Source organism: Scyliorhinus canicula, chromosome 31 (genome assembly GCF_902713615.1).
Source record: "Scyliorhinus canicula chromosome 31, sScyCan1.1, whole genome shotgun sequence".
Taxonomy (NCBI): Eukaryota; Metazoa; Chordata; class Chondrichthyes; order Carcharhiniformes; family Scyliorhinidae; genus Scyliorhinus; species Scyliorhinus canicula.
In genome coordinates this window covers 6009478-6037040 of record NC_052176.1, presented here as the reverse complement: position 1 = coordinate 6037040, position 27563 = coordinate 6009478, and the positions used below count along the sequence as shown (strand labels likewise).

The 27563-nt window shown below is 58.6% G+C and overlaps 1 protein-coding gene and 1 pseudogene across 1 annotated transcript; one reads left to right on the top strand and one right to left on the bottom strand.

Annotated features, from left to right (window-relative positions):
* The first annotated feature begins 265 nt into the window (after positions 1-265).
* On the top strand, positions 266-5296 carry LOC119958835 (maestro heat-like repeat-containing protein family member 1). Its single transcript, XM_038787339.1, has one exon. It carries the CDS (start codon positions 341-343, stop codon positions 5294-5296), a length of 4956 nt encoding a protein of 1651 aa, XP_038643267.1. The 5' UTR covers positions 266-340.
* A 6040-nt stretch (positions 5297-11336) lies between these two features.
* Positions 11337-27563, bottom strand: part of LOC119959023 — a 28338-nt pseudogene continuing 12111 nt past the window's right edge.

Below are 27563 nucleotides of genomic sequence, written 5' to 3'. Positions count from 1 at the left end.
GGGGGGGGGGGGGGGGGCAGTGGGCAGAAAGCGGAATAACCCATCGCCAAGAGCCCCCCCCCCTCCCCCTCTCCGACACCATCAAGGGGCTAGCTCTACGCGAGTGAGGATCTGAGTGAGCGGGAAGGTCAGACAGCAGTGACGACTGAAGGTCGAGTCAGACATGAGGCGATTCTTTTTAGATTAGACTGAGAAGGAAGTGCGGGGTGAGGGGGCGGGTCCTCTGGGAGGTGGGAGGAGGGGACGGCGAGGGGGGGGGGGGTGGGGGCGGGTAGTTAAGGGGAGGAAGGCAGGGAAAGAGTTCGAGAGGCGGGTTTCATGTGCGGCAGCGGGGAATAGAATGGCGGCCTGCAGCGTGGAGAACTCGCTCAAGGCGCTGCGGGACGCGGCCTTCGACAAGGACGAGACGGTGCGGCAGCAGATCGCCCAGTCGCTGCGCCAGCTCGGGCGCCAGCACACCGAGCTGGTGCTGGTCTCCTGCCAAAACTACCTGAGCAAGCACAGCCAGCTGGAAGAAGCTCACCGGGCCGTCATCCTGCGGAGCATGGAGCTGGTGGTCAAGGACGTGGGGAGCGAGGTCACCGAGCTGCTGGCCAAGAAGCTCATCACCACGGCGACCCAGGACCTGGTCAAGCCCGACGAGGCCTTGGGCGAAGGCTCCAAGGTGGCCTTCAGCGACCTCCTGGTGGCGCTGGGCGGCAGCTTTATCGAGGAGGTGCTGGACGAGATGCTGCGGAGCTTTGGAAAGCCCAATGTGCTGCCGGACCTTTTCATCGTGCGGACGGTGGCGCACCTGTCCGTCGCCAACGTGCCGGGCATGACGCCCTACCTGGGCACCGTCTTCGAGGCCATCATCCCCATGCTGGGTCTTGCAAAGTCGGACAGGATGAAGGCGGCCCTCGCCGAAGCCATGGGCCTCCTTAGCAGGTGCGTCCTCAAGTACCAAGAAACCCTGCCCGACCCGACCCTGAAGAAAGAGGCCTTCTTCCAGGAGATTCACGCCGCCTACGACATACTCTTCAACAGCTGGCTCCAGTCGAAGGAACCCCGGGTGAGGGTGGAGATATTGACGGCGCTGGGGGACATGGTCCACGTGATGTCCCCCGGGAAACTGCTAGACGAGGTGCCCAGGCTGATCCCGGCCATCGTCTCCTGCTACAAGAAGCTGTACGAGCCCTTTCACATCACCCACTGCCTGTGCCAGGCTCTGGACGTGGTCACCAAGCTGGACGCCCGCCCGCTGGAGGCGCAGGTGGACGGCCTCCTGCACCCGCTCCACCACCAGATCTGCCTGCCGCTGGACGGGGAGAGCCCGCTCGCCGGGAGGAACCACGCCGGCCTCCTCCACTGCTTCGTCGTGCTGGCCGGCGTGTCCCTGGACGCGCTCCTCAAGTTCCTGATCCACAGGTTGGCCAACAACGAGCGCAGCCGGCTGGGCACCCTGATCGTCCTCAGGCACTTGATCGTCTCGCTGCCGGCGGCCCAGCTGGAGGGCAAGCGGCTGGTCATCCTGGCTGGCATGAAGGCCCCCCTGCAGGACGCCAACAACCGCATCAAGAAGATGGTGCTGGAGGTCATCGCCAGCATGGCGGCCAGCGGCTACTTGGAGCTGGAGGGGGGCATGGCCATGGTGGAGTTTGTCGTGGGGCATTGCAGCCTGCCGGACAGCCGGCGCCCGCCCGGCCTGCTGAAACCCGGCGACATGACGGACGGCGAATTGAAGGAGGCAGCCGAGGGCCTCTTGGGCCAGCTGGTTGCCATGGACAGGATGTTGCCCATTCTCTGGCCCCCCTTGCTGGAGTTCGTGACCCCTGTGCAGTACACCAGCGCCCTGGCGGTGGTCTGCAGCTGCTTGGAGAGTCTGGCAGTCAGGAAGCGCAGCACGGGAATGGAACTCTTTGAGCTCAACTACGACGCCCGGCCCAGCCTCCCCTCCCCCCAGGCGCTGGTGGCCCGCCTCTTGGTGGTGGCCTCCTTGCCCTACAAAGGTCAGGCCAGGGGGGTCCCGGCCCTCAGGCTCCTGCTGGCCCTCAGCCCGACCATCCACCCGGGCCTGGAGAAGCTGTGGGCAGAGGAGCTGCCGCCGCTGCTCCACTACGTGACCGACCACTCCGAGGAGACCATAGCCCAGCAGCAGTGGGAGAAGAACTTGCTGCTGCTGCTCTTCAAGACGGTGGAGACGGTGGCCGACGACCGGTGGACCTGCCGCCTGGGGGAGGAAATGACCAACCACATCAACGCCTGGCACAGCACCGCCGTGCCGTACGCCCACGTCTCGCAGGAGAAGCAATTCCTCTACAAGTGCCTGGGCATCGTCCTCCAGCACACCAGCAGCACCGAGGTGATCAACCAGCAACTCCAGGAGATGCTCTTCAGCGTCCAGCACGGGGAGGCCCTGGAGCGCGAGGGGGTGGCCATCGGCGTGGGCTTCTGCGCCATGACCCACTTCGACAAGACGCTGGCCCGGCTGGAGGAGTTCGTCAAGCTGGACGCCCTGAAGAAGACGGTCAACTTCTTCAACACCCTGATGGAGAAGGTGGACGGCGACATCGAGAAGATGAAGAGCACGCTGATTCTCTGCTACGGCTACGTGGCCCTGTACGCCCCCGAGGACCTGCTGCTGCCCAAGATAGAGGTCAGCATCCTGCAGCACGTGGTCAACCTGTCCAACACCAAGGTGCTGGGTATCAAGATCGAGAGCAAGGACCTCATGGTCAAGCTGAGCCTGATCAAGGCCGTCACCCTGATCGCCAAGGCCATCCTGTCGAACAAGTGGCGGCACTCATACCCCTTTGGCCGGAAGGGCGAGCTGCTGACCAGTATGCAGAGCCTCGTGAAGGCCGAGCCGCGCACGCAGCTGAAGACGCCGGTCCGCCACATGGCCATGACCGCGTGCACGTTCCTGATCCGGCTGGAGCCCCCGTTGAACAGGGCCTACATCACCGAGCTGATCAAGACCTGCCTGGACAGCGTGGTAGGCTTGCCGCCCCTGCTGCTCGAGAAGGGCAAAGAGGCGAGCCCGGAGGAGAAGGAGCGGGCGGTCCTCTACAGCGAGACCAGCGCCGCCCTCCAGGGCCTCCTCAACGAGATCCTCATGCGCGTCCTGTCGCCTGACGGGCTGCAGGCCGTCTTCAAGCACGTGGAAGGGTGGATCATCTCCACGAAGGACCACGAGCGCGAGCGGGCCCTGGATATCGCCAGCAAGCTGGCCGCCATCTACCTGGACAAGATGGTGGTGCGCTCGGAGGTGGAGTTCGCCCACCTGGGCACCATCGTGGGACGCCTGGTGCCCCGGTGCACGGACCCGGTTCTGAAGGTGCGCCAGCTGGCCATGGGCAGCATCTACACTCTGTTCTACATCCACCTGCGGTACACCGGGCGGCCGGCTGGCGACAAGGACGAACTGATCGAGCACCTGAAGGTCATCGGCGCCCGGCTGGACCAATCGGAGAGCCAGGTGCTGCTGCGGGTCTGCTCCGACCTGGCCAAGGTCATCTCCCGGCGGCTGCCCCAGGAGCAGGTCAACACCATCCTCTTTGTCCTCTTCGAGGGGCTCGACGACCACTACTTCAGCTGCTCCAGCGCCGCCTCCATCGTCATGAACACCCTCATCCGCACGTGCGGCACCGTGCTGGAGGGCCACGTCTCCGAGATCCTCAAGGCCCTCTACATCCGCCTGCAGTGGATCACCGGCGAGCAGGTCAAGCTCTCCATGATCCACTTCATCTGCGTCCTGGCCTCGCAGAACACGGCCGAGGTGGTCTCCTGCCTGCTCTGCTCGCCGCTGCCCTTCGACAAGTACACCAGCGATATCTGGCGGGCGATGGCCGGGGAGCTGACGCTGGCCACCCGGGCCATGGAGCTGCTGATGGAGGCGCTGAGCAAGCACCTGATGCCCTCTGATCGGCCGGGGTCCCTGGTGCACAAGAGCGGGGCGGTCTGCTCGGCGCTGGAACCCCTGGCCATCATCTGCGCCCTGAGCGAGATGCTGGCCAACCCCGAGGCGGCGGCTGCCGTGAAGGGCCTCTACCCTCAGCTCTTCAGCACCCTGCTCATCCACCTCAGCTCCAGTGTCGGAGTGGAGTTCCCCAAGGAGCTCTTCAACGTGGGAGGCGCAAAGGAATGGAAGATCTCCCTGCGGTCCAAGCAGAGCACCTTCGACGTCTGCAACTACTCCATGGACACCCTGAAGGCGGTGCTCGCCGCGGGCCGCAACGACAACGTGGTGGCCGGCATGGAGGAGCTGGGCGGCTGGAATCTGGTCAGGAGCTCGGAGAAGCACCACGAGGGGGTGGCCCTGCTGGCCCAGGCCATGGCCAGGCTGGCCAGGCCCCACCTGGTGGGCATCGCTCACCACCTGACCTCCGCCCTGCCCAGCATGCCCAAGTCGCAGCGGGTCACCCTGTCCGCTTTCCTGTGCGAGCTGCTGAGCGACCCGGTCTCCGCGGAGCTCCAGCTGACCGACGTGCTCCTGGCCAGCCTGCTGGGCTGCGCTGGCGACGTGGTGCCGATCGTCCGCCTCCTGTGCATCCGGGGCCTGGGCGGCGTGATCACCGGCGACCCGCAGAAGGTGGCCCTCTACGCCCCCAAGCTGGTGGGTGCCATGATCTCCGGCATCAGCGACGGGGAGGACCCCTGGGACCTGGTCAAGCTCGAGGCCATGGACAGGCTTTCCATGCTGCTGGGCCGACTGGAGGAGGGCAAGGTGCGCAGCCTGCTCGCCAACATCATCCTGGCCACCCAGCCGCACTTCGAGAGCGAGAACGACCGGGTCAGGACCAAGGCCTTCTCGCTGTTCGGGAGCCTTGCCAAGTTCGGGGAGGGGGAGCTCAAGCAAGTCTACGTGGAGCAGGTCCACGCCAGCCTGGTCAGCCTGATCCTGCACGTCAACGACAGCAGCGGCGAAGTGGTCAAGGCCTGCAAGGACGCCCTCCTGTCCGCGGGGCCGCTCATCGGCTCCGACAGCCTGTGCGCCCTGTTCCAGAGCGAGCTGCAAGCGGAGGGCACCCTGGGCTACTGGGCCTTCCTCGACGACCTCTCCACCACCATCGCCGGCGAATTCCCCGCCAAGGTCAACATCTACCTGGCGGTGGGCGTCACCTTCTTCAAGAGCCTGCTGCCTGAGATCAGGGGCAACGCCGTCATCTTCACCGCCAGCCTGCTGCAGAAGCTGCCCAGGAAGTACCACCAGGGCGTGACCAACGGCAACGTCTGTGTCGACATTGTCGCCATGATGCAGGACCCCGTGGCCAGCGTCCGAGTGAAGGTGGCCAAGGCTCTGAGCCTCCTGCACTGAAGGCTCGCCGAGGAACGATTGGGGTGGGAGGGGTGGGGGGGGGAAATTGCCCACACTGCCGCAAAGTCTTGATGCCCACCGCGAGGCCCCGAGGGAGGTCAAAGTGCAAAGAGGGGCTGCGGGCGGAGCGTCATTACGACTGAACAACTCAACAACTCTTCCAGCGTGAGGATATTGAAGAAGATTTAAGAGAGGAGCCTCGGCGATACCGCAGTGTGAATGGGAAGAGAGTCAGGCCGCTCGACGTTAATGCCCCCACTGCCTGGCACAGGGGGGGCACCAGCGACTCGTTGTCGCCTGGGCAGGAACGGGGCAGCCACGTTTGCTAAGAGTTAATAAAATCATCTTGCAAAAAGCTGAGTCCAGTTGATTCATTTCAACCCAGCAGACAAGGTCACTGCGCAAGACGCGGGATAAAGATCCACTTGAGAGCTCATAGGCTTTAATCTCGACTGTCAGAGGGTCAGTACTGAGGGAGGGCTACACTGTCAGATGGTCAGTACTGAGGGAGTACCGCACTGTCAGAGGGTCAGTACTGAGGGAGTGCCGCACTGTCAGAGGGTCAGTACTGAGGGAGTGCTGCACTGTCAGAGGGTCAATACTGAGAGAGTGCCGCACTGTCAGAGGGTCAGTACTGAGGGAGCACCGCACTGTCAGAGGGTCAGTACTGAGGGAGCGCTGCACTGTCAGAGGGTCAGTACTGAGGGAGCACCGCACTGTCAGAGGGTCAGTACTGAGGGAGTGCCGCACTGTCAGAGGGTCAGTACTGAGGGAGTGCTGCACTGTCACAGGGTCAGTACTGAGGTAGTGCCGCACTGTCAGAGGGTCAGTACTGAGGGAGTGCCGCACTGTCAGAGGGTCAGTACTGAGGGAGTGCCGCACTGTCAGAGGGTCAGTACTGAGGGAGTGCCGCACTGTCAGAGGGTCATTACTGAGGGAGTGCTGCACTGTCAGAGGGTCAGTACTGAGGGAGTGCCGCACTGTCAGAGGGTCAGTACTGAGGGAGTGCCGCACTGTCAGAGGGTCAGTACTGAGGGAGTGCCACACTGTCAGAGGGTCAGTACTGAGGGAGTGCTGCACTGTCAGAGGGTCAGTACTGAGGGAGTGCTGCACTGTCAGAGGGTCAGTACTGAGGGAGTGCTGCACTGTCAGAGGGTCAGTACTGAGGGAGTGCCGCACTGTCAGAGGGTCAGTACTGAGGGAGTGCCGTACTGTCAGAGGGTCAGTACTGAGGGAGTGCTGAACTGTCAGAGGGTCAGTACTGAGGGAGTGCCGCACTGTCAGAGGGTCATTACTGAGGGAGTGCTGCACTGTCAGAGGGTCAGTACTGAGGGAGTGCCGCACTGTCAGAGGGTCAGTACTGAGGGAGTGCCGCACTGTCAGAGGGTCAGTACTGAGGGAGTGCCACACTGTCAGAGGGTCAGTACTGAGGGAGTGCTGCACTGTCAGAGGGTCAGTACTGAGGGAGTGCTGCACTGTCAGAGGGTCAGTACTGAGGGAGTGCTGCACTGTCAGAGGGTCAGTACTGAGGGAGTGCCGCACTGTCAGAGGGTCAGTACTGAGGGAGTGCCGTACTGTCAGAGGGTCAGTACTGAGGGAGTGCTGAACTGTCAGAGGGTCAGTACTGAGGGAGTGCCGCACTGCCAGAGGGTCAGTACTGAGGGAGTGCTGCACTGTCAGAGGGTCAGTACTGAGGGAGCGCTGCAATGTCAGAGGGTCAGTATGGAGGGAGTGCCGCTCTGTCAGAGGGTCAGTATTGAGGGAGTGCTGCTCTGTCAGAGGGTCAGTACTGAGGGAGTGCCGCTCTGTCAGAGGGTCAGTACTGAGGGAGTGCCGCACTGTCAGAGGGTTATTTCTGAGGGAGCGCCGCACTGTCAGAGGGTCAGTACTGAGGGAGTGCTGCACTGTCAGAGGGTCAGTACTGAGGGAGTGCCGCACTGTCAGAGGGTCAGTACTGAGGGAGTGCTGCACTCTCAGAGGGTCAGTACTGAGGGAGCGCTGCACTGTCAGAGGGTCAGTACTGAGGGAGTGCTGCACTGTCAGAGGGTCAGTACTGAGGGAGTGCTGCACTGTCAGAGGGTCAGTACTGAGGGAGTGCTGCACTGTCAGAGGGTCAGTACTGAGGGAGTGCCGCACTGTCAGAGGGTCAGTACTGAGGGAGTGCCGTACTGTCAGAGGGTCAGTACTGAGGGAGTGCTGCACTGTCAGAGGGTCAGTACTGAGGGAGTGCTGCATTGCCAGAGGGTCAGTACTGAGGGAGTGCTGCACTGTCAGAGGGTCAGTACTGAGGGAGCGCTGCAATGTCAGAGGGTCAGTATGGAGGGAGTGCCGCTCTGTCAGAGGGTCAGTATTGAGGGAGTGCTGCTCTGTCAGAGGGTCAGTACTGAGGGAGTGCCGCTCTGTCAGAGGGTCAGTACTGAGGGAGTGCCGCACTGTCAGAGGGTCATTTCTGAGGGAGCGCCGCACTGTCAGAGGGTCAGTACTGAGGGAGTGCTGCACTGTCAGAGGGTCAGTACTGAGGGAGTGCCGCACTGTCAGAGGGTCAGTACTGAGGGAGTGCTGCACTGTCAGAGGGTCAGTACTGAGGGAGCGCTGCACTGTCAGAGGGTCAGTACTGAGGGAGTGCTGCACCGTCAGAGGGTCAGTACTGAGGGAGTGCTGCACTGTCAGAGGATCAGTACTGAGGGAGTGCCGCACTGTCAGAGGGTCAGAACTGAGGGAGTGCTGCACTGTCAGAGGGTCAGTACTGAGGGAGTGCTGCACTGTCAGAGGGTCAGTACTGAGGGGGTGCTGCACTGTCAGAGGGTCAGTACTGAGGGAGTGCTGCACTGTCAGAGGGTCAGTACTGAGGGACTGATGGCCCCGGTTGACCTAGGCCCACCATTTATCTTGGACATTGGTGGGATTTTGCTGAGCCATGTACCCAGTGGAACTCAAAAGAACATGAGGTCTTCGCGGGAAGGGGACGGGGTGTGGGGGGGGGGCAGTTTGACAGGCTGGATTCTGAGAGGATGTTTCCCACCTTGTAGGAGAATCTATAACTTGGGAGGGGGGGCACAGTTTCTAGACTAAGGGATGTCCGATCGGAGACAGAGGGTGAGGAATTATGGGAAAGGATTAATGGTTGGGTCATTGAATGGTCATTGATTAGATTCTTGCTGGATCAAGGGGGCGGATATGAAATTGAGATCAACCGCCATCTTCTGAAATGGAGGAGAGGAAGCGTTGGGACAAACGGCCTCCCGCTCCACCATTCGGTCCGCATCGCTACGAAGCAAGTGACAAAGCCGCCTATTTCCGTCTCTGAACGTCGCCCAGGTCCGTCTGATCAGATGTCGATGCCCTTGTCATTCTGTGGCTTTGCGACCTCCGACTTCCGCACCACCCCCCCCCTGCCCCAAGCTCTGAATCTCTGCTGCCCTCGTTCAGCCCCGCGCCAAGTCCTGCTCACCCGTTGCCCCACTTCCCTGTCCTTGGTCTCCCCCAAGTAGGCCCCCCGCCGCCTCTTGAAGCTGCTGCTGTGGCTGGCTGAAGTGGCCAATAAACGGGGTCCAGGCAGTGAGAGGCGATGGGGGGGCCTTGTCCGGCCTAACTGTCCGCCCCTCTTCCATGGCTAAGTTCTCTGCCGGGTGCCTCAGTTTGCTCCATGTGGGGCAGCACAGTGGTTAGCACCGCTGCCTCCCCGCACCAGGGATCCGGGTTCGATTCTGCCCTTGGGTGACTGTGTGGCGTTTGCACGTTCCCCTCTGTGTCTGCGTGGGTTTCCCTGTCCGCTTTCCAAGAACAGAGAAAAGTACAGCACAGGAACAGGCCCTTCGGCCCTCCAAGCCTGTGCCGACCATGCTGCCCGTCTAAACTAAAATCTTCTACACTTCCGGGGTCCGTATCCCTCTATTCCCATCCTATTCGTGTATTTGTCAAGATGCCCCTTAAACGTCACTATCGTCCCTGCTTCCACCACCTCCTCCGGCAGCGAGTTCCAGGCACCCACTACCCTCTGTGTAAAAAACGTGCCTCGTACATCTCCTCTAAACCTTGCTCCTCGTACCTTAAACTTTTCCCCCTCGTAATTGACCCCTCTACCCAGGGGAAAAGCCTCTGACTATCCACTCTGTCTACGCCCCTCATAATTTTGTAGACCTCGATCAGGTCGCCCCTCAACCTCCGTCGTTCCAGTGAGAACAAACCGAGTTTATTCGACCTCTCCCCATAGCTAACGCCCTCCGTACCCGGCAACATCCTGGTAAATCTCTTCTGCGCCCTCTCTAAAGCCTCCACATCCTTCTGGTCGTGTGGTGACCAGAATCCTCTCTCATTGTCCAAAGGTGTGATGGTTATGTAGGGTTACAGAGACAGGGCGGCGGGAGGGGGTGTGGGGCCTGGGTGGGTGTGCTCTTTCGGAGGGTGGGTGCTGACACGATGGGCTGATTGGCCTCCTTCTGCGCTGCGGAGATGCCAAAGATTTGACGCGCCTCCGATTTCAGACGCTCCACAATTGACGGCCGTGCCTTCAGCTGCCTGGAGTGGGAGAGGGGGCCCCGATCTTTGGAATTCCCCCTCCCCAAACCTCTCTCTCCGCCTCCTTTGACACGTTCCTGAAGACCGACCCCTTTGACCAAGATTTTGGTCTCCCTGTCCCGCGTGTGCGTCCAAACGTTGGGGGGGGGGGACGTTGCCGTCGCTGACCTCAGCCAACGGACAGAGGACGGATGAGGAGAGACTCGGAAGCAGGTTGGAGAGGGACGGCCGAGCCGGTTGGGGACAAGGTTGAGAATTCCTGTGCGGAAATCTGCTCGAGAAGTGCTCTCCGGCGATGGAGAATCCAGCAGCAGCCGGGCAGTCTCAGAGCGCCACCTGGTGGACTGCAGCTCGGAGAATCCCGGGCCCGTGTCCAGCTGTGGGGAAAGTCAAACTCCCCCCGCTGGGGTTTCGGCGGAGAGATTCGATCAGAGATAGCAGCCGGGTTACCTCCTTTGCAAAGATCCACGGTCCCCGAGAGCTGCTCGGGGTCCAGTGTTTGAGCCTGCTGCTTTCTCTTTATTCGCAACATTTACATTCTGGTGTTTACATACCTTTTTTAAAAAATGGCATCCATAGACGCCCCATTCGGCCCATCGAGTCTGTACCCACCCCTCCGAAAGAGCCCCCTAACCCAGGCCCACCCCCCCCCCACTCTTTCCCCGTAACCCCACCTAACCGTTTGACACTAAGGGGCAATTTAATAATAATAATCTTTATTAGTGTCACGAGTAGGCCGACATTAACGCCGCAATGAGGTCACGGTGAAAATCCCCTCGTCGCCACATTCCGGCGCCTGTTCGGGTCACAGAGGGAGAATTCAGAATGTCCAATTCACCCAACAAGCACGTCTTTCGGGGACTTGTGGGAGGAAAGCGGAGCACCCGGAGGAAAGCGGAGGGAACCCCGCGCAGACACGGGGAGAACTCAGCACAGACGGTGAGCCAAGGCCGGGAATCGAACCTGGGGGTCCCGGGCAGCGCGAGGCGGCGATGCCGAACGCCACGGGAGGAGGGAAGGTTTGCGGGAGCTGGCTTTGGGGACGTTGGCCGGAATGGGTTCGGGCGCGTCCCAGGTTTGGGGGGGGGGGGGAGGGTGGGGGGGGGGGAAGAGAGGCGCTACTGGAATGCGGGTCTCTGCGGCGGAGCGGTCCGCTTTCGTGATCCCGCGTCCGTGCGGACCATCCGCCCCGGAGGAGGGGTGAATGGGGAAAGGGGAGCCGGCCTCACCCCACCCGCGGCAGGGAACAAACGTTCGCCCATTGTCACTTTGGGAGGAAAATGGCGGCAGGTTTGAAGCTGGTCGGGACGGCGGGGAGGGAGGGATGGGGGGGGGGGGGTCCCTGTTGACCCACAGTGACAGCGCGCCAGCCGCCAGACTCCCTGAATCGAGACGTGGCTGCCGCCCCAACAGTGCAATCGAGGCACTGCAGTGAATTGGGTGAGGGGCAGAGTGGGTGGGGGAGGAGGGGTGGTGTTGGTGGGGGACTGGGGGGGGTCCCAGGTGCAGTGCTGCGGAGGGGCGGGCAGGCCCAAGTTCTGGAGGACGGCAGGAACAGACCCGGACGTGCCCGCACCTCTCCGGTGCGTTGATCCCAGCTCTCCCGCCGCGCTCCGGGACTGGGCGACGTGGCGGCTCCTTCCGGAGTCAATGATCCCGTGGTCGGCTACTGGGGTGGTGAGGGGGGGGGGGGCACAGTGCGGATTCCCTGGGAGCTCAGGACCACTCCTCGGGAGGGGGCTGGAGTGGGCTAACTCACACCGGGCCCCACGCCGTCAGGAAACAAAAGGGGGAGTGTGGGGGGGGGGGGAGGTGGAGCACAGTCGGCGGGTCCCACGCGTCCAATTGTCCCTCCACGCCGGTTCACTGCTGGAACCTAGCTGATCCCAGCAGAGCCATCAGAGATTACCTGCAGAGAGAGAGAGAGAGAGACAGAGAAGAGTGAGAGGCGACTTGCTCGAAACCTTTCAGATCCTGAGGGGAGGGTCTGGACAGGGTTGGGATGTGAAGAGGATGTTCCCTCTTAGAACAGAGAACAGTACAGCACAGAACAGGCCCTTCGGCCCTCGACGTTGTGCCGAGCAATGATCACCCTACTCAAACCCACGTATCCACCCTATACCCATAACCCAACAACTCCCCCCCTTAACCTTACTATTAGGACACTACGGGCAATTTAGCATGGCCAATCCACCTAACCCGCACATCTTTGGACTGTGGGAGGTAACCGGAGCACCCGGAGGAAACCCTCGCACACAGGGGGAGGATGTGCAGACTCCGCACAGACAGTGACCCAGCCGGGAATCGAACCTGGGACCCTGGAGCTGTGAAGCATTGATGCTATCCACCATGCTACCGTGCTGGGAGGAACGAGAACGAGGGGGGGGGGGGTCGCCGTTTAAAAATAAGGGGGCGGCCCGTTTGAAACGGAGATGGGGAGAAATGTTTTCTCTCAGAGGGTGGCAAGTCTCTGGGACTCTCTTCCTCGAGAGACGGCGGAAGCAGAATCTCTGAATGTTGTTCAGGGTAGATACAGAGTAAAGCTCCCTCTACACTGTCCCCATCAAACACTCCCAGGACAGGTACAGCACGGGGTTAGATACAGAGTAAAGCTCCCTCTACACTGTCCCCATCAAACACTCCCAGGGCAGGTACAGCACGGGGTTAGATACAGAGTAAAGCTCCCTCTACACTGTCCCCATCAAACACTCCCAGAACAGGTACAGCACGGGGTTAGATACAGAGTAAAGCTCCCTCTACACTGTCCCCATCAAACACTCCCAGGACAGGTACAGCACGGGGTTAGATACAGAGTAAAGCTCCCTCTACACTGTCCCCATCAAACACTCCCAGGACAGGTACAGCACGGGGTTAGATACAGAGTAAAGCTCCCTCTACACTGTCCCCATCAAACACTCCCAGGACAGGTACAGCACGGGGTTAGATACAGAGTAAAGCTCCCTCTACACAGTCCCCCATCAAACACTCCCAGGACAGGTACAGCACGGGGTTAGATACAGAGTAAAGCTCCCTCTACACTGTCCCCATCAAACACTCCCAGGACAGGTACAGCACGGGGTTAGATACAGAGTGAAGCTCCCTCTACACTGTCCCCATCAAACACTCCCAGGACAGGTACAGCACGGGGTTAGATACAGAGTAAAGCTCCCTCTGCACTGTCCCCATCAAACACTCCCAGGACAGGTACAGCACGGGGTTAGATACAGAGTAAAGCTCCCTCTACACTGTCCCCATCAAACACTCCCAGGACAGGTACAGCACGGGGTTAGATACAGAGTAAAGCTCCCTCTACACTGTCCCCATCAAACACTCCCAGGACAGGTACAGCACGGGGTTAGATACAGAGTAAAGCTCCCTCTACACAGTCCCCCATCAAACACTCCCAGGACAGGTACAGCACGGGGTTAGATACAGAGTAAAGCTCCCTCTACACTGTCCCCATCAAACACTCCCAGGACAGGTACAGCACGGGGTTAGATACAGAGTGAAGCTCCCTCTACACTGTCCCCATCAAACACTCCCAGGACAGGTACAGCACGGGGTTAGATACAGAGTAAAGCTCCCTCTGCACTGTCCCCATCAAACACTCCCAGGACAGGTACAGCACGGGGTTAGATACAGAGTAAAGCTCCCTCTACACTGTCCCCATCAAACACGCCCAGGACAGGTACAGCACGGGGTTAGATACAGAGTAAAGCTCCCTCTATACTGTCCCCATCAAACACTCCCAGGACAGGTACAGCACGGGATTAGATACAGAGTAAAGCTCCCTCTACACTGTCCCCATCAAACACTCCCAGGACAGGTACAGCACGGGGTTAGATACAGAGTAAAGCTCCCTCTACACTGTCCCCATCAAACACTCCCAGGACAGGTACAGCACGGGGTTAGATACAGAGTAAAGCTCCCTCTACACTGTCCCCATCAAACACTCCCAGGACAGGTACAGCACGGGGTTAGATACAGAGTAAAGCTCCCTCTACACTGTCCCCCATCAAACTCTCCCAGGACAGGTACAGCACGGGGTTAGATACAGAGTAAAGCTCCCTCCACACTGTCCCCATCAAACACTCCCAGGACAGGTACAGCACGGGGTTAGATACAGAGTAAAGCTCCCTCTACACTGTCCCCATCAAACACTCTCAGGACAGGTACAGCACGGGGTTAGATACAGAGTGAAGCTCCCTCTACACTGTCCCCATCAAACACTCCCAAGACAGGTACAGCACAGGGTTAGATACAGAGTAAAGCTCCCTCTACACTGTCCCCATCAAACATTCCCAGGACAGGTACAGCACGGGGTTAGATACAGAGTAAAGCTCCCTCTACACTGTCCCCATCAAACGCTCCCAGGACAGGTACAGCACTGGGTTAGATACAGAGTAAAGCTCCCTCTACACTGTCCCCCATCAAACACTCCCAGGACAGGTACAGCACGGGGTTAGATACAGAGTAAAGCTCCCTCTACACTGTCCCTATCAAACACTCCCAGGACAGGAACAGCACGGGGTTAGATACAGAGTAAAGCTCCCTCTACACTGTCCCCATCAAACACTCTCAGGACAGGTACAGCACGGGGTTAGATACAGAGTGAAGCTCCCTCTACACTGTCCCCATCAAACACTCCCAAGACAGGTACAGCACAGGGTTAGATACAGAGTAAAGCTCCCTCTACACTGTCCCCATCAAACATTCCCAGGACAGGTACAGCACGGGGTTAGATACAGAGTAAAGCTCCCTCTACACTGTCCCCATCAAACATTCCCAGGACAGGGACAGCACGGGGTTAGATACAGAGTAAAGCTCCCTCTACACTGTCCCCATCAAACACTCCCAGGGCAGGTACAGCACGGGGTTAGATACAGAGTAAAGCTCCCTCTACACTATCCCCATCAAACACTCCCAGGACAGGTACAGCACGGGGTTAGATACAGAGTAAAGCTCCCTCTACACTGTCCCCATCAAACACTCCCAGGACAGGTACAGCACGGGGGGTCAGAGGAAGCTGTACTCACTCTTGGCCAGCGCTCTCAGTGCTCCCTCCCGCTCTTCGAGGAGCTCCCGGGCAGACTGGGCCATCCTCCGCCGGGAGGCCTCAGACATGCTCAGGCCGTGCACCATCTTCCAGCGTCTCTCCTGGAAACAGAGACAAATCTGTGAGGGCGTAGCTCAGGACCCCGGCGAGGCCGGCGCCTATGGACGAGGTGCTGATTTCGCCCAGACCGTCCGCTTCCCATCCCCCCCCCCACTGCCCCTCGACCCGTCCAGCACACGGTTCCAGAGCCAAGCCAAGCCGGCTATTCAACCGGGCGGACGTCGTCGCAGGCAGACCTGACTGCCAGGAGGCGAGGGAAGTTTCAATCCCTCCTCAGCTGCAGGAGGGGATTCAGAGGAATTTTCCGGTGTTCGAATACAACGCAATAACAAAGAGCTAGCTTTCCAAAGCTGCATCGCAGGAGCATTATCGCGGAAAATATTATTCAGGACCTGTTACCAAATGCTCAGTCAAAGGGGTCGGTCTTAAAGAACGTATTAAACAAAGAGAGAGAGACAGTGCGGCGCTCCCTCAGTACTGACCCTCTGACAGTGCGGCACTCCCTCAGTACTGACCCTCTGACAGTGCAGCACTCCCTCAGTACTGACCCTCTGACAGTGCGGCACTCCCTCAGTACTGACCCTCTGACAGTGCAGCAGTTCCTCAGTACTGACCCTCTGACAGTGCAGCGCTCCCTCAGTACTGACCCTCTGACAGTGCAGCACTCCCTCAGTACTGACCCTCTGACAGTGCAGCACTCCCTCAGTACTGACCCTCTGACAGTGCAGCACTCCCTCAATACTGACCCTCTGACAGTGCAGCACTCCCTCAGTACTGACCCTCTGACAGTGCGGCACTCCCTCAGTACTGACCCTCTGACAGTGCAGCGCTCCCTCAGTACTGACCCTCTGACAGTGCAGCACTCCCTCAGTACTGACCCTCTGACAGTGCAGCACTCCCTCAGTACCGACCCTCTGACAGTGCGGCACTCCCTCAGTACTGACCCTCTGGCAGTGCAGCGCTCCCTCAGTACTGACCCTCTGACAGTGTGGCATTCCCTCAATACTGACCCTCTGACAGTGCAGCACTCCCTCAGTACTGACCCTCTGACAGTGCAGCACTCCCTCAGTACTGACTCTCTGACAGTGCGGCACTCCCTCAGTACTGACCCTCTGACAGTGCGGCACTCCCTCAGTACTGACCCTCTGACAGTGCGGCACTCCCTCAGTACTGACCCTCTGACAGGGCAGCACTCCCTCAGTACTGACCCTCTGACAGTGCGGCACTCCCTCAGTACTGACCCTCTGACAGGGCAGCACTCCCTCAGTACTGACCCTCTGACAGTGCGGCACTCCCTCAGTACTGACCCTCTGACAGGGCAGCACTCCCTCAGTACTGACCCTCTGACAGGGCAGCACTCCCTCAGTACTGACCCTCTGACAGTGCGGCACTCCCTCAGTACTGACCCTCTGACAGGGCAGCACTCCCTCAGTACTGACCCTCTGACAGGGCAGCACTCCCTCAGTACTGACCCTATGACAGTGCGGCACTCCCTCAGTACTGACCCTCTGACAGTGCAGCGCTCCCTCAGTACTGACCCTCTGACAGTGCAGCACTCCCTCAGTACTGACCCTCTGACAGTGCGGCACTCCCTCAGTACTGACCCTCTGACAGTGCGGCACTCCCTCAGTACTGACCCTCTGACAGTGCGGCACTCCCTCAGTACTGACCCTCTGACAGTGCAGCACTCCCTCAGTACTGACCCTCTGACAGTGCAGCACTCCCTCAGTACTGACCCTCTGACAGTGCGGCACTCCCTCAGTACTGACCCTCTGACAGTGCGGCACTCCCTCAGTACTGACCCTCTGACAGTGCGGCACTCCCTCAGTACTGACCCTCTGACAGTGCAGCACTCCCTCAGTAATGACCCTCTGACAGTGCGGCACTCCCTCAGTACTGACCCTCTGACAGGGCAGCACTCCCTCAGTACTGACCCTCTGACAGGGCAGCACTCCCTCAGTACTGACCCTCTGACAGTGCGGCACTCCCTCAGTACTGACCCTCTGACAGTGCAGCACTCCCTCAGTACTGACCCTCTGACAGTGCGGCACTCCCTCAGTACTGACCCTCTGACAGTGCAGCACTCCCTCAGTACTGACCCTCTGACAGTGCGGCACTCCCTCAGTACTGACCCTCTGACAGTGCGGCACTCCCTCAGTACTGACCCTCTGACAGTGCGGCACTCCCTCAGTACTGACCCTCTGACAGTGCGGCACTCCCTCAGTACTGACCCTCTGACAGTGCGGCACTCCCTCAGTACTGACCCTCTGACAGTGCAGCACTCCCTCAGTACTGACCCTCTGACAGTGCAGCACTCCCTCAGTACTGACCCACTGACAGTGCGGCACTGCCTCAGTACTGACCCTCTGACAGTGCCCCACTCCCTCAGTACTGACCCTCTGACAGTGCGGCACTCCCTCAGTACTGACCCTCTGACAGTGCGGCACTCCCTCAGTACTGACCCTCTGACAGTGCAGCACTCCCTCAGTACTGACCCTCTGACAGTGCAGCACTCCCTCAGTACTGACCCACTGACAGTGCGGCACTCCCTCAGTACTGACCCTCTGACAGTGCGGCACTGCATCCAATTAGTATTGAGAGTGTGGGACTGGGTTATTTGCTCCAATCTCTGAGTGGGGCTCGAACCAGTAACATTGGTACCTTCCGGTGAGGTATTATCACTGAGGGAAATCTACCCAATCAGAAGCTCGAGTTCAATGTACCTGTACGGTCACTGGGAAGGGGTAAATGAGCTGGTCCGGAACTCCATAGGGATTCCCTTTGGAGAGGACTCCCATCGACACGTATTCACCCTGTGAAGAACAACAGCAAATCAGTGGTGAATGATAGTGAAAAAACCATGAGCGAGAGTGGGCCAATTGTGAGCGTGTGTGGGCCAAATAGTGAGTGAGTGTGGGAGAAATAGTGAGTGAGTGTGGGTCAAATAGTGAGTGAGCGTTGGTCAAATAGTGAGTGAGTGTGAGAAAGATAGTGAGTGAGTGTGGGTCAAATAGTGAGTGAGTGTGGGTAAAATAGTCAGTGAGTGTGAGAGAAATAGTGAGTGACTGGCTCAAATAGTGAGTGAGTGTGGGAAAAATAGTGAGTAAGTGTGGGTCAAATAGTGAGAGAGCGTGGGTAAAATAGTGAGTGAGCGTGGGCGAAATAGTGAGTGAGCGTGTGTAAAATAGTGAGTGAGTGTGGGAGAAATAGTGAGTGAGGGTGGGAAAAATAGTGAGTGAGCGTGGGTCAAATAGTGAGTGAGTGTGGGAAAAATTGAGTGAGTGTGGGTCAAATAGTGAGTGAGTGTGTCTCAAATAGTGAGTGAGTGTGGGAAAAATAGTGAGTGAGTGTGGGTCAAATAGTGAGTGAGTGTGGGTCAAATAGTGAGTGACTGGCTCAAATATTGAGTTAATGTGGGAAAAATAGTGAGTAAGTGTGGGTCAAATAGTGAGAGAGCGTGGGTAAAATAGTGAGTGAGCGTGGGCGAAATATTGAGTGAGCGTGTGTAAAATAGTGAGTGAGTGTGGGAGAAATAGTGAGTGAGGGTGGGAAAAATAGTGAGTGAGCGTGGGTCAAATAGTGAGTGAGTGTGGGAAAAATTGAGTGAGTGTGGGTCAAATAGTGAGTGAGTGTGTCTCAAATAGTGAGTGAGTGTGGGAAAAATAGTGAGTGAGTGTGGGTCAAATAGTGAGTGAGTGTGGGTCAAATAGTGAGTGAGTGTGTCTCAAATAGTGAGTGAGTGTGGGAAAAATAGTGAGTTAGTGTGGTAAAAATACTGAGTGAGTGTGGGAAAGATAGTGAGTGAGCACTGGAGATCCGGAGCAGGACGGCCCTCCAACCCCCTCGATTCCTACCCCGGCCCCCTCAGCTCCCACCAGTCCCAATTGCGACACTTTGACCCCCCCGACCAATGCAAGGGTTTGAAGCAAATCGCGGCACCCTAAAACGGCCAATAGGAAAGAGCACCCCGGTCAGTGACCTCCGCCCCCACCCCCATTCTCAGGACCCCCCAGTGTGACCGACCCTTCCCCCTCCCGAGGCAACGTACCTTCTGTGTCCCCGACCACAGCGCCCGCAGGTGGTCACCAATGGCATTGGCGGTGGACATGGCACCAGGTGGTCTGCCCGCCCCCATCAGGGTCGTCGCTCGCTGCGGGAAGGTCTGAGGAGAAGGCGAGAGCGAGAGAGAGAGAGAGAGAGAAAGAGAGGGGAGAATCGGTTAATGAGGGAAACACGGGAATGGTGGGGAGGGGCACATCACTTGCCTGCTTCCCGGATCATCAAGCATGGCCCAGGGAGGGGGGGGGAACAGTTTCCTCACTATGTTAGAGTCCTCTGGTTAGGAACGAGGACTCTCTGAAGGTCTCCCCAAACCTCCCCCAACCCAACATCACTGCCTCCTCTCCCCCAGATCGCACCCTCCGCCATCTCTGTAACCTCCCCCAACCCGACATCACTGCCTCCTCTCCCTGAAATCTCCACCTCCGCCATCTCTGTAACCTCCCCCAACCCTACACCACTGCCTACTCTCCCCGAGATCTCACCCTCCGCCATCTCTGTAACCTCCCCAACCCGACATCACTGCCTACTCTCCTCGAGATCTGACCCTCCGCCATCTCTGTAACCTCCCCCAACCCTACACCACTGCCTCCTCTCCTCGAGATCTGACCCTCCGCCATCTCTGTGACCTCCCCCAACCCTACACCACTGCCTCCGCTCCCCCAGATCGCACCCTCCGCCATCTCTATAGCCTCCCCCAGCCCGACACCACTGCCGCCTCTCCCTGAGATCTCACCCTCCGCCATCTCTGTAACCTCCCCCAACCCTACACCACTGCCTACTCTCCCCGAGATCTCCACCTCCGCCATCTCTGTAACCTCCCCCAACCCTACACCACTGCCTACTCTCCCCGAGATCTCACCCTCCGCCATCTCTGTAACCTCCCCCAACCCGACACCACTGCCTCCTCTCCCCGAGATCTCACCCTCCGCCATCTCTGTAACCTCCCCCAACCCTACACCACTGCCTACTCTCCCCGAGATCTCACCCTCCACCATCTCTGTAACCTCCCCCAACCCGACATCACTGCCTCCTCTCCCCGAGATCTCCACCTCCGCCATCACTATCACCTCCCCCAACCCTACACCACTGCCTCCTCTCCCTGAGATCTCACCCTCCACCATCTCTGTAACCTCCCCCAGCCCGACACCACTGCCTCCTCTCCCCCAGATCTCACCCTGCACCATCTCAATAGCCTCCCCCAACACTACACCACTGCCTCCTCTCCCCGAGATCTTCACCTCCACCATCTCTGTAACCTCCCCCAACCCGACACCACTGCCTCCTCTCCTCGAGATCTCACCCTCCGTCATCTCTGTAACCTCCCCCAACCCGACATCACTGCCTCCTCTCCCTGAGATCTTACCCTCCGCCATCTCTATAGCCTCCCCAACCCTACACCACTGCCTCCTCTCCCCCAGATCTCACCCTCCGCCATCTCTGTAACCTCCCTCAACCCTACACCACTGCCTCCTCTCCCCCGAGATCTCCACCCTCCACCTCCACCATCTCTGTAACCTCCCCCAACCCTACACCACTGCCTACTCTCCCCGAGATCTCCACCATCTCTATAACCTCCCCCAACCCTACACCACTGCCTACTCTCCCCCGAGATCTCACCCTCCGCCATATCTATAACCTCCCCCAACCCTACACCACTGCCTACTCTCCCCGAGATCTCCACCATCTCTGTAACCTCCCCCAACCCTACACCACTGCCTACTCTCCCCCGAGATCTCACCCTCCGCCATCTCTGTAACCTCCCCCAACCCTACACCACTGCCTCCTCTCCCCAAGATCGCACCCTTCACCATCTCTATAGCCTCCCCAACCCTACACCACTGCCTCCTCTCCACCAGATCGCACCCTCCGCCATCTCTGTAACCTCCCCCAACCCTACACCACTGCCTCCTCTCCTCGAGATCTCCACCTCCACCATCTCTATAACCTCCCCCAACCCTACATCACTACCTACTCTCCCCGAGATCTCAACCTTCGCCATCTCTGTAACCTCCCCCAACCCTACACCACTGCCTCCTCTCCCCCAGATCTCACCCTCCGCCATCTCTGTAACCTCCCCCAGCCCGACATCACTGCCTCCTCTCCCCCGAGATCTCCACCTCCGCCATCTCTATAACCTCCCCCAGCCCGACACCACTGCCTCCTCTCCCCGAGATCTCCACCTCCGCCATCTCTATAACCTCCCCCAGCCCGACACCACTGCCTCCTCTCCCCGAGATCTCACCCTCCACCATCTCTGTAACCTCCCCCAACCCTACACCACTGCCTCCTCTCCCCCAGATCTCACCCTCCGCCATCTCTGTAACCTCCCCCAACCCTACACCACTGCCTACTCTCCCCGAGATCTCCACCTCCGTCATCTCTGTAACCTCCCCCAACCCGACACCACTGCCTCCTCTCCCCCAGATCGCACCCTCCGCCATCTCTGTAACCTCCCCCAACCCTACACCACTGCCTCCTCTCCCCGAGATCTCACCCTCCACCATCTCTGTAACCTCCCCCAGCCCCACATCTCTGCTACTCTCCCCGAGATCTCACCCTCCACCATCTCTGTAACCTCCCCCAACCCGACATCACTGCCTCCTCTCCCTGAAATCTCCACCTCCGCCATCTCTGTAACCTCCCCCAACCCTACACCACTGCCTACTCTCCCCGAGATCTCACCCTCCGCCATCTCTGTAACCTCCCCAACCCGACATCACTGCCTACTCTCCCCGAGATCTCCACCTCCGCCATCTCTGTAACCTCCCCCAACCCTACACCACTGCCTCCTCTCCCCCAGATCGCACCCTCCGCCATCTTTGTAACCTCCCCCAACCCTACACCACTGCCTACTCTCCCCTCGAGATCTCACCCTCCGCCATCTCTATAGCCTCCCGCAACCTAACCTCCCCCAGTCCTACCGACCCCCGGCCCTCAGATCTCACCCCGCCCTCTCGGTCACTACCCCCGGCCGTAAAATAACCGCGGCCTCCCGACGATCTCACTCCCTTATTTTCCGCAGCCTCCCCCGGCCCTTGCAGACGTGCAGCCCACCCCCCGACCTCAGTGACCTCCTCCCAGCCCCCAGGACCCCCTCGTCAGATCTGGAAACACCTGCCGGCCTCTTGAGCTTCTTCTGTTGTCCTTCGCTCCGCCATTGGCGGCCGTGCCTTCAGCTGCCTGGGGGGAGGGGGGGGGGGGGGGGGGGGGGGGGGGGGGGGGGGGGGGGCTATGCTTGTGAATCCCATCCCTCAACCTCTTTGCTTCCCTCGCTCAATCGCCCTCTCCCTCTTCACCTTCAAGATGCTCCTTAAAACTGATCGGGAGTTCACCTGTCCTAATATCTCCTTGGCTGACATCGCCCCCATCGTGTAAACATCTCCCCCAAGTCAATGGGAGCAGACCAGACCTGGTTGGGTTTGGAGGAAGGTGGGTCCTCACATGTGCCAACCCCCCCCTCGCCCAACCCACCTTTCCCGGTGCCTACCTGTGCCCGAGCTTGGCTGCGGCCCGGACCCGTCAGGCAGGAGAAGTTCTCGCGAGGGATGGAAGGCGCCGCCGTCATGGCCACCAGGCAGCCGGTGTTGGCCGAGCTGCCCACCACCACCACCTGAGCGACGAGAGACAGAGAATGAGGTGGCAGCGGGGACCGCTCAGAGACACCCATCGACCGCCGCGCCTCTCGCGCCCGACCGCAATGGCTGGGGCTGTTTCCAAACGCCCTGCGAGAATTAGGGGGGGGCGCGGTGGTTAGCACCGCTGCCTTACCGCGCCAGGGGCCCGGGTTCGATTCCGGCCTCAGGTGACTGTCTGCGTGCAGTTTGCACCTTCTCCCCCCTTCCCCCTGCCCATGTAGGTGGATTGACCGTACTAAACTACCCCTTAGTGTTAAAGATGTACAGGTTACCGGCACTGGAGGAGTTCTGGAAGGGGGTGGCGAGGACGGTGTCGAGGGTGGTGGGATCCAGGGTCAAGCCAGGCTGGGGACTCACAATTTTTGGGGTTGGGGTGGAGCCGGGAGTGCAGGAGGCGAAAGAGGCCGGTGTTCTGGCCTTTGCGTCCCTAGTATCCCGGCGAAGGATTTTGCTACAATGGAAGGATGCGAGGCCCCCAAGCGTGGAGACCTGGATCAATGACATGGCCGGTTTTATCAAGCTAGAGAAGGTCAAATTCGCCCTGAGAGGGTCGGTACAAGGGTTCTTTCGGCGGTGGCAGCCTTTCCTCGACTTCCTGGCTCAACGATAGGGTACTGGGACAGTAGCAGCAGCAACCCGGGGGGGGGGGGGGGAGGGGGGGGGGACGATGACTATGTTTGTTTATCTTATTTAAATTTGATTTATTTAATTTTAATTTATGGTTAAGTTCTCTTGTTGGGGTGGGGGGGGGGGTGGGGTGGGATACATGTGATGTTACGGTTGGGGGGGAGTTGTGGGTGTTATGGGGCAGTTTGTTGCGTATTATTACTTGTTGTTATGTTCTTAAATTTTCTGTAAAAAATTCCAATAAAAATTATTTAAAAAAAAAAGATGTGCAGGTTAGGTGGATTGGCCGCGCTAAATTGACCCTTAGTGTCCAAAGATGTTCAGGTTAGATGGATTGGCCGTGCTAAATTGTCCCCTTAGTGTCCAAAGATGTGCAGGTTGGGTGGATTGGCCGTGCTAAATTGTCCCTTAGTGTCCAAAGATGTGCAGGTTAGGGTGGATTGGCCGTGCTAAATTGTCCCTTAGTGTCCAAAGATGTGCAGGTGAGGTGGATTGGCCGTGCTAAATTGTCCCTTAGTGTCCAAAGATGTTCAGGTTAGATGGATTGGCCGTGCTAAATTGCCCCTTTGTGTCCAAAGATGTGCAGGTTAGGTGGATTGGCCGTGCTAAATTGTCCCTTAGTGTCCAAAGATGTGCAGATTAGGGTGGATTGGCCGTGCTAAATTGTCCCTTAGTGTCCAAAGATGTGCAGGTTAGGTGGATTGGCCGTGCTAAATTGTCCCTTAGTGTCCAAAGATGTGCAGGTTAGGTGGATTGGCCGTGCTAAATTGTCCCTTAGTGTCCAAGATGTGCCGGTTAGGTGGGGTTACAGGGGATAGGACGGGACCAGGTCGGGTGTTCTTTCAGAGGGTCGGTGCAGAGTCGATGGGCCGAATGGTCTCCTTTTGCTCTCTTGGGTTTCTATGGTTCTAACCATCAGCTGGAACCCACATGCTTGGGCAGGGGGGGTGGTAAAGTGGAGGCGGTGAATGACTTTGAAAGGACGTTGGACGGGGTACTGGGCTAGAACAGGGACATGGGCGGGGTGGGGGGAGGTGGAGTGGGGACTGACTGGATTGCTGCACCAGAGAGCTGGCATGGACCAGATGGGCGGATCGGCCTCCTTCTGTGCCCCCCCCCCCAAAAAATGGCTCTCTCAACAAATCGTTTTCCGGCCCAGCTGGAGGCCATTTGGCCCACTGATCCCGTGCACTCCCTCTCTCCAGAAGAGGCGCACCCTTTCATTCCCTAACCCTGGACCCTTTGGAGTTTTACCATTGCTCAGACATTAACCTCATTCACGACTTTGATAGTGGGTTAGAGAATCGCAGGTCCCAATGTGTCGATGGCGCAAAGACGGGTGACAGTGGGCGCGGTGGAGACGGCAGAATAAAACAACACGGGAGATATTGGCAGATTAGCGAAGGAGTGAAACGGTGACCAATAGGTTTCAGTGTGGCCGACGGGATGCTGCCCTCTATCCCCGGAGGACTGGAATACAAAAGGGGGTAGGAGTCAGGCTTCAGTTGGACACAGGCCTTGGGTAGGCCCGGAGTCACTGTGAGCAGCTCTGGCCCCCCCCCCCCCCCCCCCCCACACCTCAGGAAGGATGTACTGACCCTCGGGAGGGAGCGCGGTGCAGATTGACCGGAGCAATGACTTAGGTTAAATGATAAGGAGAGGTTGGGGGGCGGGGGGCATCGCCGTGAACGGCAGCCATCTTGTTGAGGGTTAAACCAGTGACATGGATTGTACCGTACGTACAGGCAGCTGGAACGCTTTGGGGTTGGGAGCTTCTTCTGGCGAAGGAAGTGTCTGACAATAAACCAGCTAGCAGCTAAAATACCAGACTGGGTTGATTCTTTTGTCGGCGGCCCTGGTCGTGAGCAGCAGTAGTGATCTGATATACCCCTACAAAATTAATCAATGGATTCAGAGGATTTACAGTACAGAAGGAGGCCACTCGGCCCATCGAGTCTGCACCGGCCCTGGGAAACAGCACCGTACTTAAGCCCACACCTCCACCATATCGCCCCAGTAACCACCACCTAGCCTTTTGGACAATTTTAGCACGGCCAATCCACCTAACCTGCACATCGTTGGACACTAAGGGGCAATTTAGCACGGCCAATCCACCTAACCTGCACATCGTTGGACACTAAGGGGCAATTTAGCACGGCCAATCCACCTAACCTGCACATTTTTGGACACTAAGGGGCAATTTAGCACGGCCAATCCACCTAACCTGCACATCTTTGGACACTAAGGGGCAATTTAGCATGGCCAATCCACCTAACCTGCACATCTTTGCACACTAAGGGACAATTTAGCACGGCCAATCCACCTAACCTGCACATCTTTGGGCACTAAGGGGCAATTTAGCATGGCCAATCCACCTAACCTGCACATCTTTGGACACTAAGGGGCAATTTAACACGGCCAATCCTCCTAACCTGCCCATCTTTGGTCACTAAGGGGCAATTTAGCACGGCCAATCCACCTAACCTGCACATCTAGGGGCTGTTTAGCACTGGGCTAAATCGCTGGCTTTGAAAGCAGACCAAGGCAGGCCAGCAGCACGGTTCGATTCCCGTATCAGCCTCCCCGAACAGGTGCCGGAATGTGGCGACTAGGGGCTTTTCACAGTAACTTCATTTGAAGCCTACTCGTGACAATAAGCGATTTTCATTTTTTCATTTCACCTAACCTGCACATCTTTGGACTGTGGGAGGAAACCGGAGCACCCGGAGGAAACCCACGCAGACACGGGGGGAGAACGTGCAGACTCCGCACAGACAGTGGCCCGAGGCCGGAATCGAACCCGGGTCCTTGGCGCCGTGAGGCAGCGGTGCTAACCACTGTGCCACCAAGCCCCGCCCCCGTTCGATAGGGTCGACGTGTTACGAACAAGTCCAATTGGGGAATATTCTTTACCCCGGGAGAGTGGGCGGGAACGTGGAATGTGGGCTGAGGGGGAAGCTGGGTAAACACGTTAGGGAGTGAGGGTTAGAAGGATATGTTTGTCGGAGCATTACCACCACCATGGACCAGTTGGGAGGAATGGGGGTCGCTCGATGTGGCAGATACCGGAGGGGGGGGGGAGGCGGGAACAACATGGAAGAAGAAAGACAGACGCGCCTTTCGGGACCTGGAGACGTTCGCAATCACCTGGCAGCCAATGAGGGGCCTGGCCATTCGGCCCATCGAGCCTGCCTCCGCCACTCGAGGAGATTGCGACAAACAGGGGTGAATATTGACCCCAGGTCACCGGGGGCTGGGGGGGGGGGGGGGTCTGGTAAGAGGGCAAGGAGGGAGGGGAAGGGAACGCGCCCCTACCTTGACTGTCTTCTTGGCATGGGCGTCTAAGGCCTTCCCCTGGGAGCTGACCATCCGGACGTTGGCTCTGAATTGGCCGTCGGTCTCCGCGCCCCCCAGGCTGGGCATCTCTGCAATCAGCACGGCAACGTCCACATCCCTGAAGGCCACCTCGTCAAGGTCCGTTACCGTGACTCCTGCAGGGGAGAGGCAGACAGCGTCAACCAGCTGGCAAACACACAGAGCTCCCACGCAAAGCACTCCCGATAATGTGACCGGCGGACGGGTTTTATTTTATAAACGTGAAGCTGGCTACAGGACAGGACCCCGGGGAGAACTCCACTAACTGTGGCGAGGCGTTTAGCACCGCTACCTCACAGCGCCAGGGTCCCAGGTTCGATTCCCAGCCTCGGGTCACTGTCTGTGCGGAGTCTGCACGTTCTCCCCGTGTCTGCGTGGGTTTCCTCCGGGTGCTCCGGTTTCCTCCCACAGTCCAAAGATGTGCGGGTTAGGTGGGGTTATGGTGCTGGGGTGGGAGAGTGGGCCAAGGTTAGGGTCCTCTTTCAGAGGGTGCGTGTAGACTCGATGGGGCGAATGGACTCCTTCTGCACTGTGGGGATTCTATGCCTCTTCCAATAGTGGCGTGGGATCTTTCACACCCAGCGGAGGGGAGACAGGGACTGGGTTTCATGTTTTGTCCAAAAGACAGAACCCTAGACAGTGCAGCACTCCCTCAGTACTGACCCTCTGACAGTGCAGCACTCCCTCAGTACTGACCCTCTGACAGTGCAGCACTCCCTCAGTACTGACCCTCTGGCACTGCAGCACTCCCTCAGTACTGACCCTCTGACAGTGCAGCACTCCCTCAGTACTGACCCTCTGACAGTGCAGCATTGCCTCAGTACTGACCCTCTGACAGTGCGGCACTCCCTCAGTACTGACCCTCTGACAGTGCAGCGCTCCCTCAGTACTGACCCTCTGACAGTGCGGCACTCCCTCAGTACTGACTTTCTGT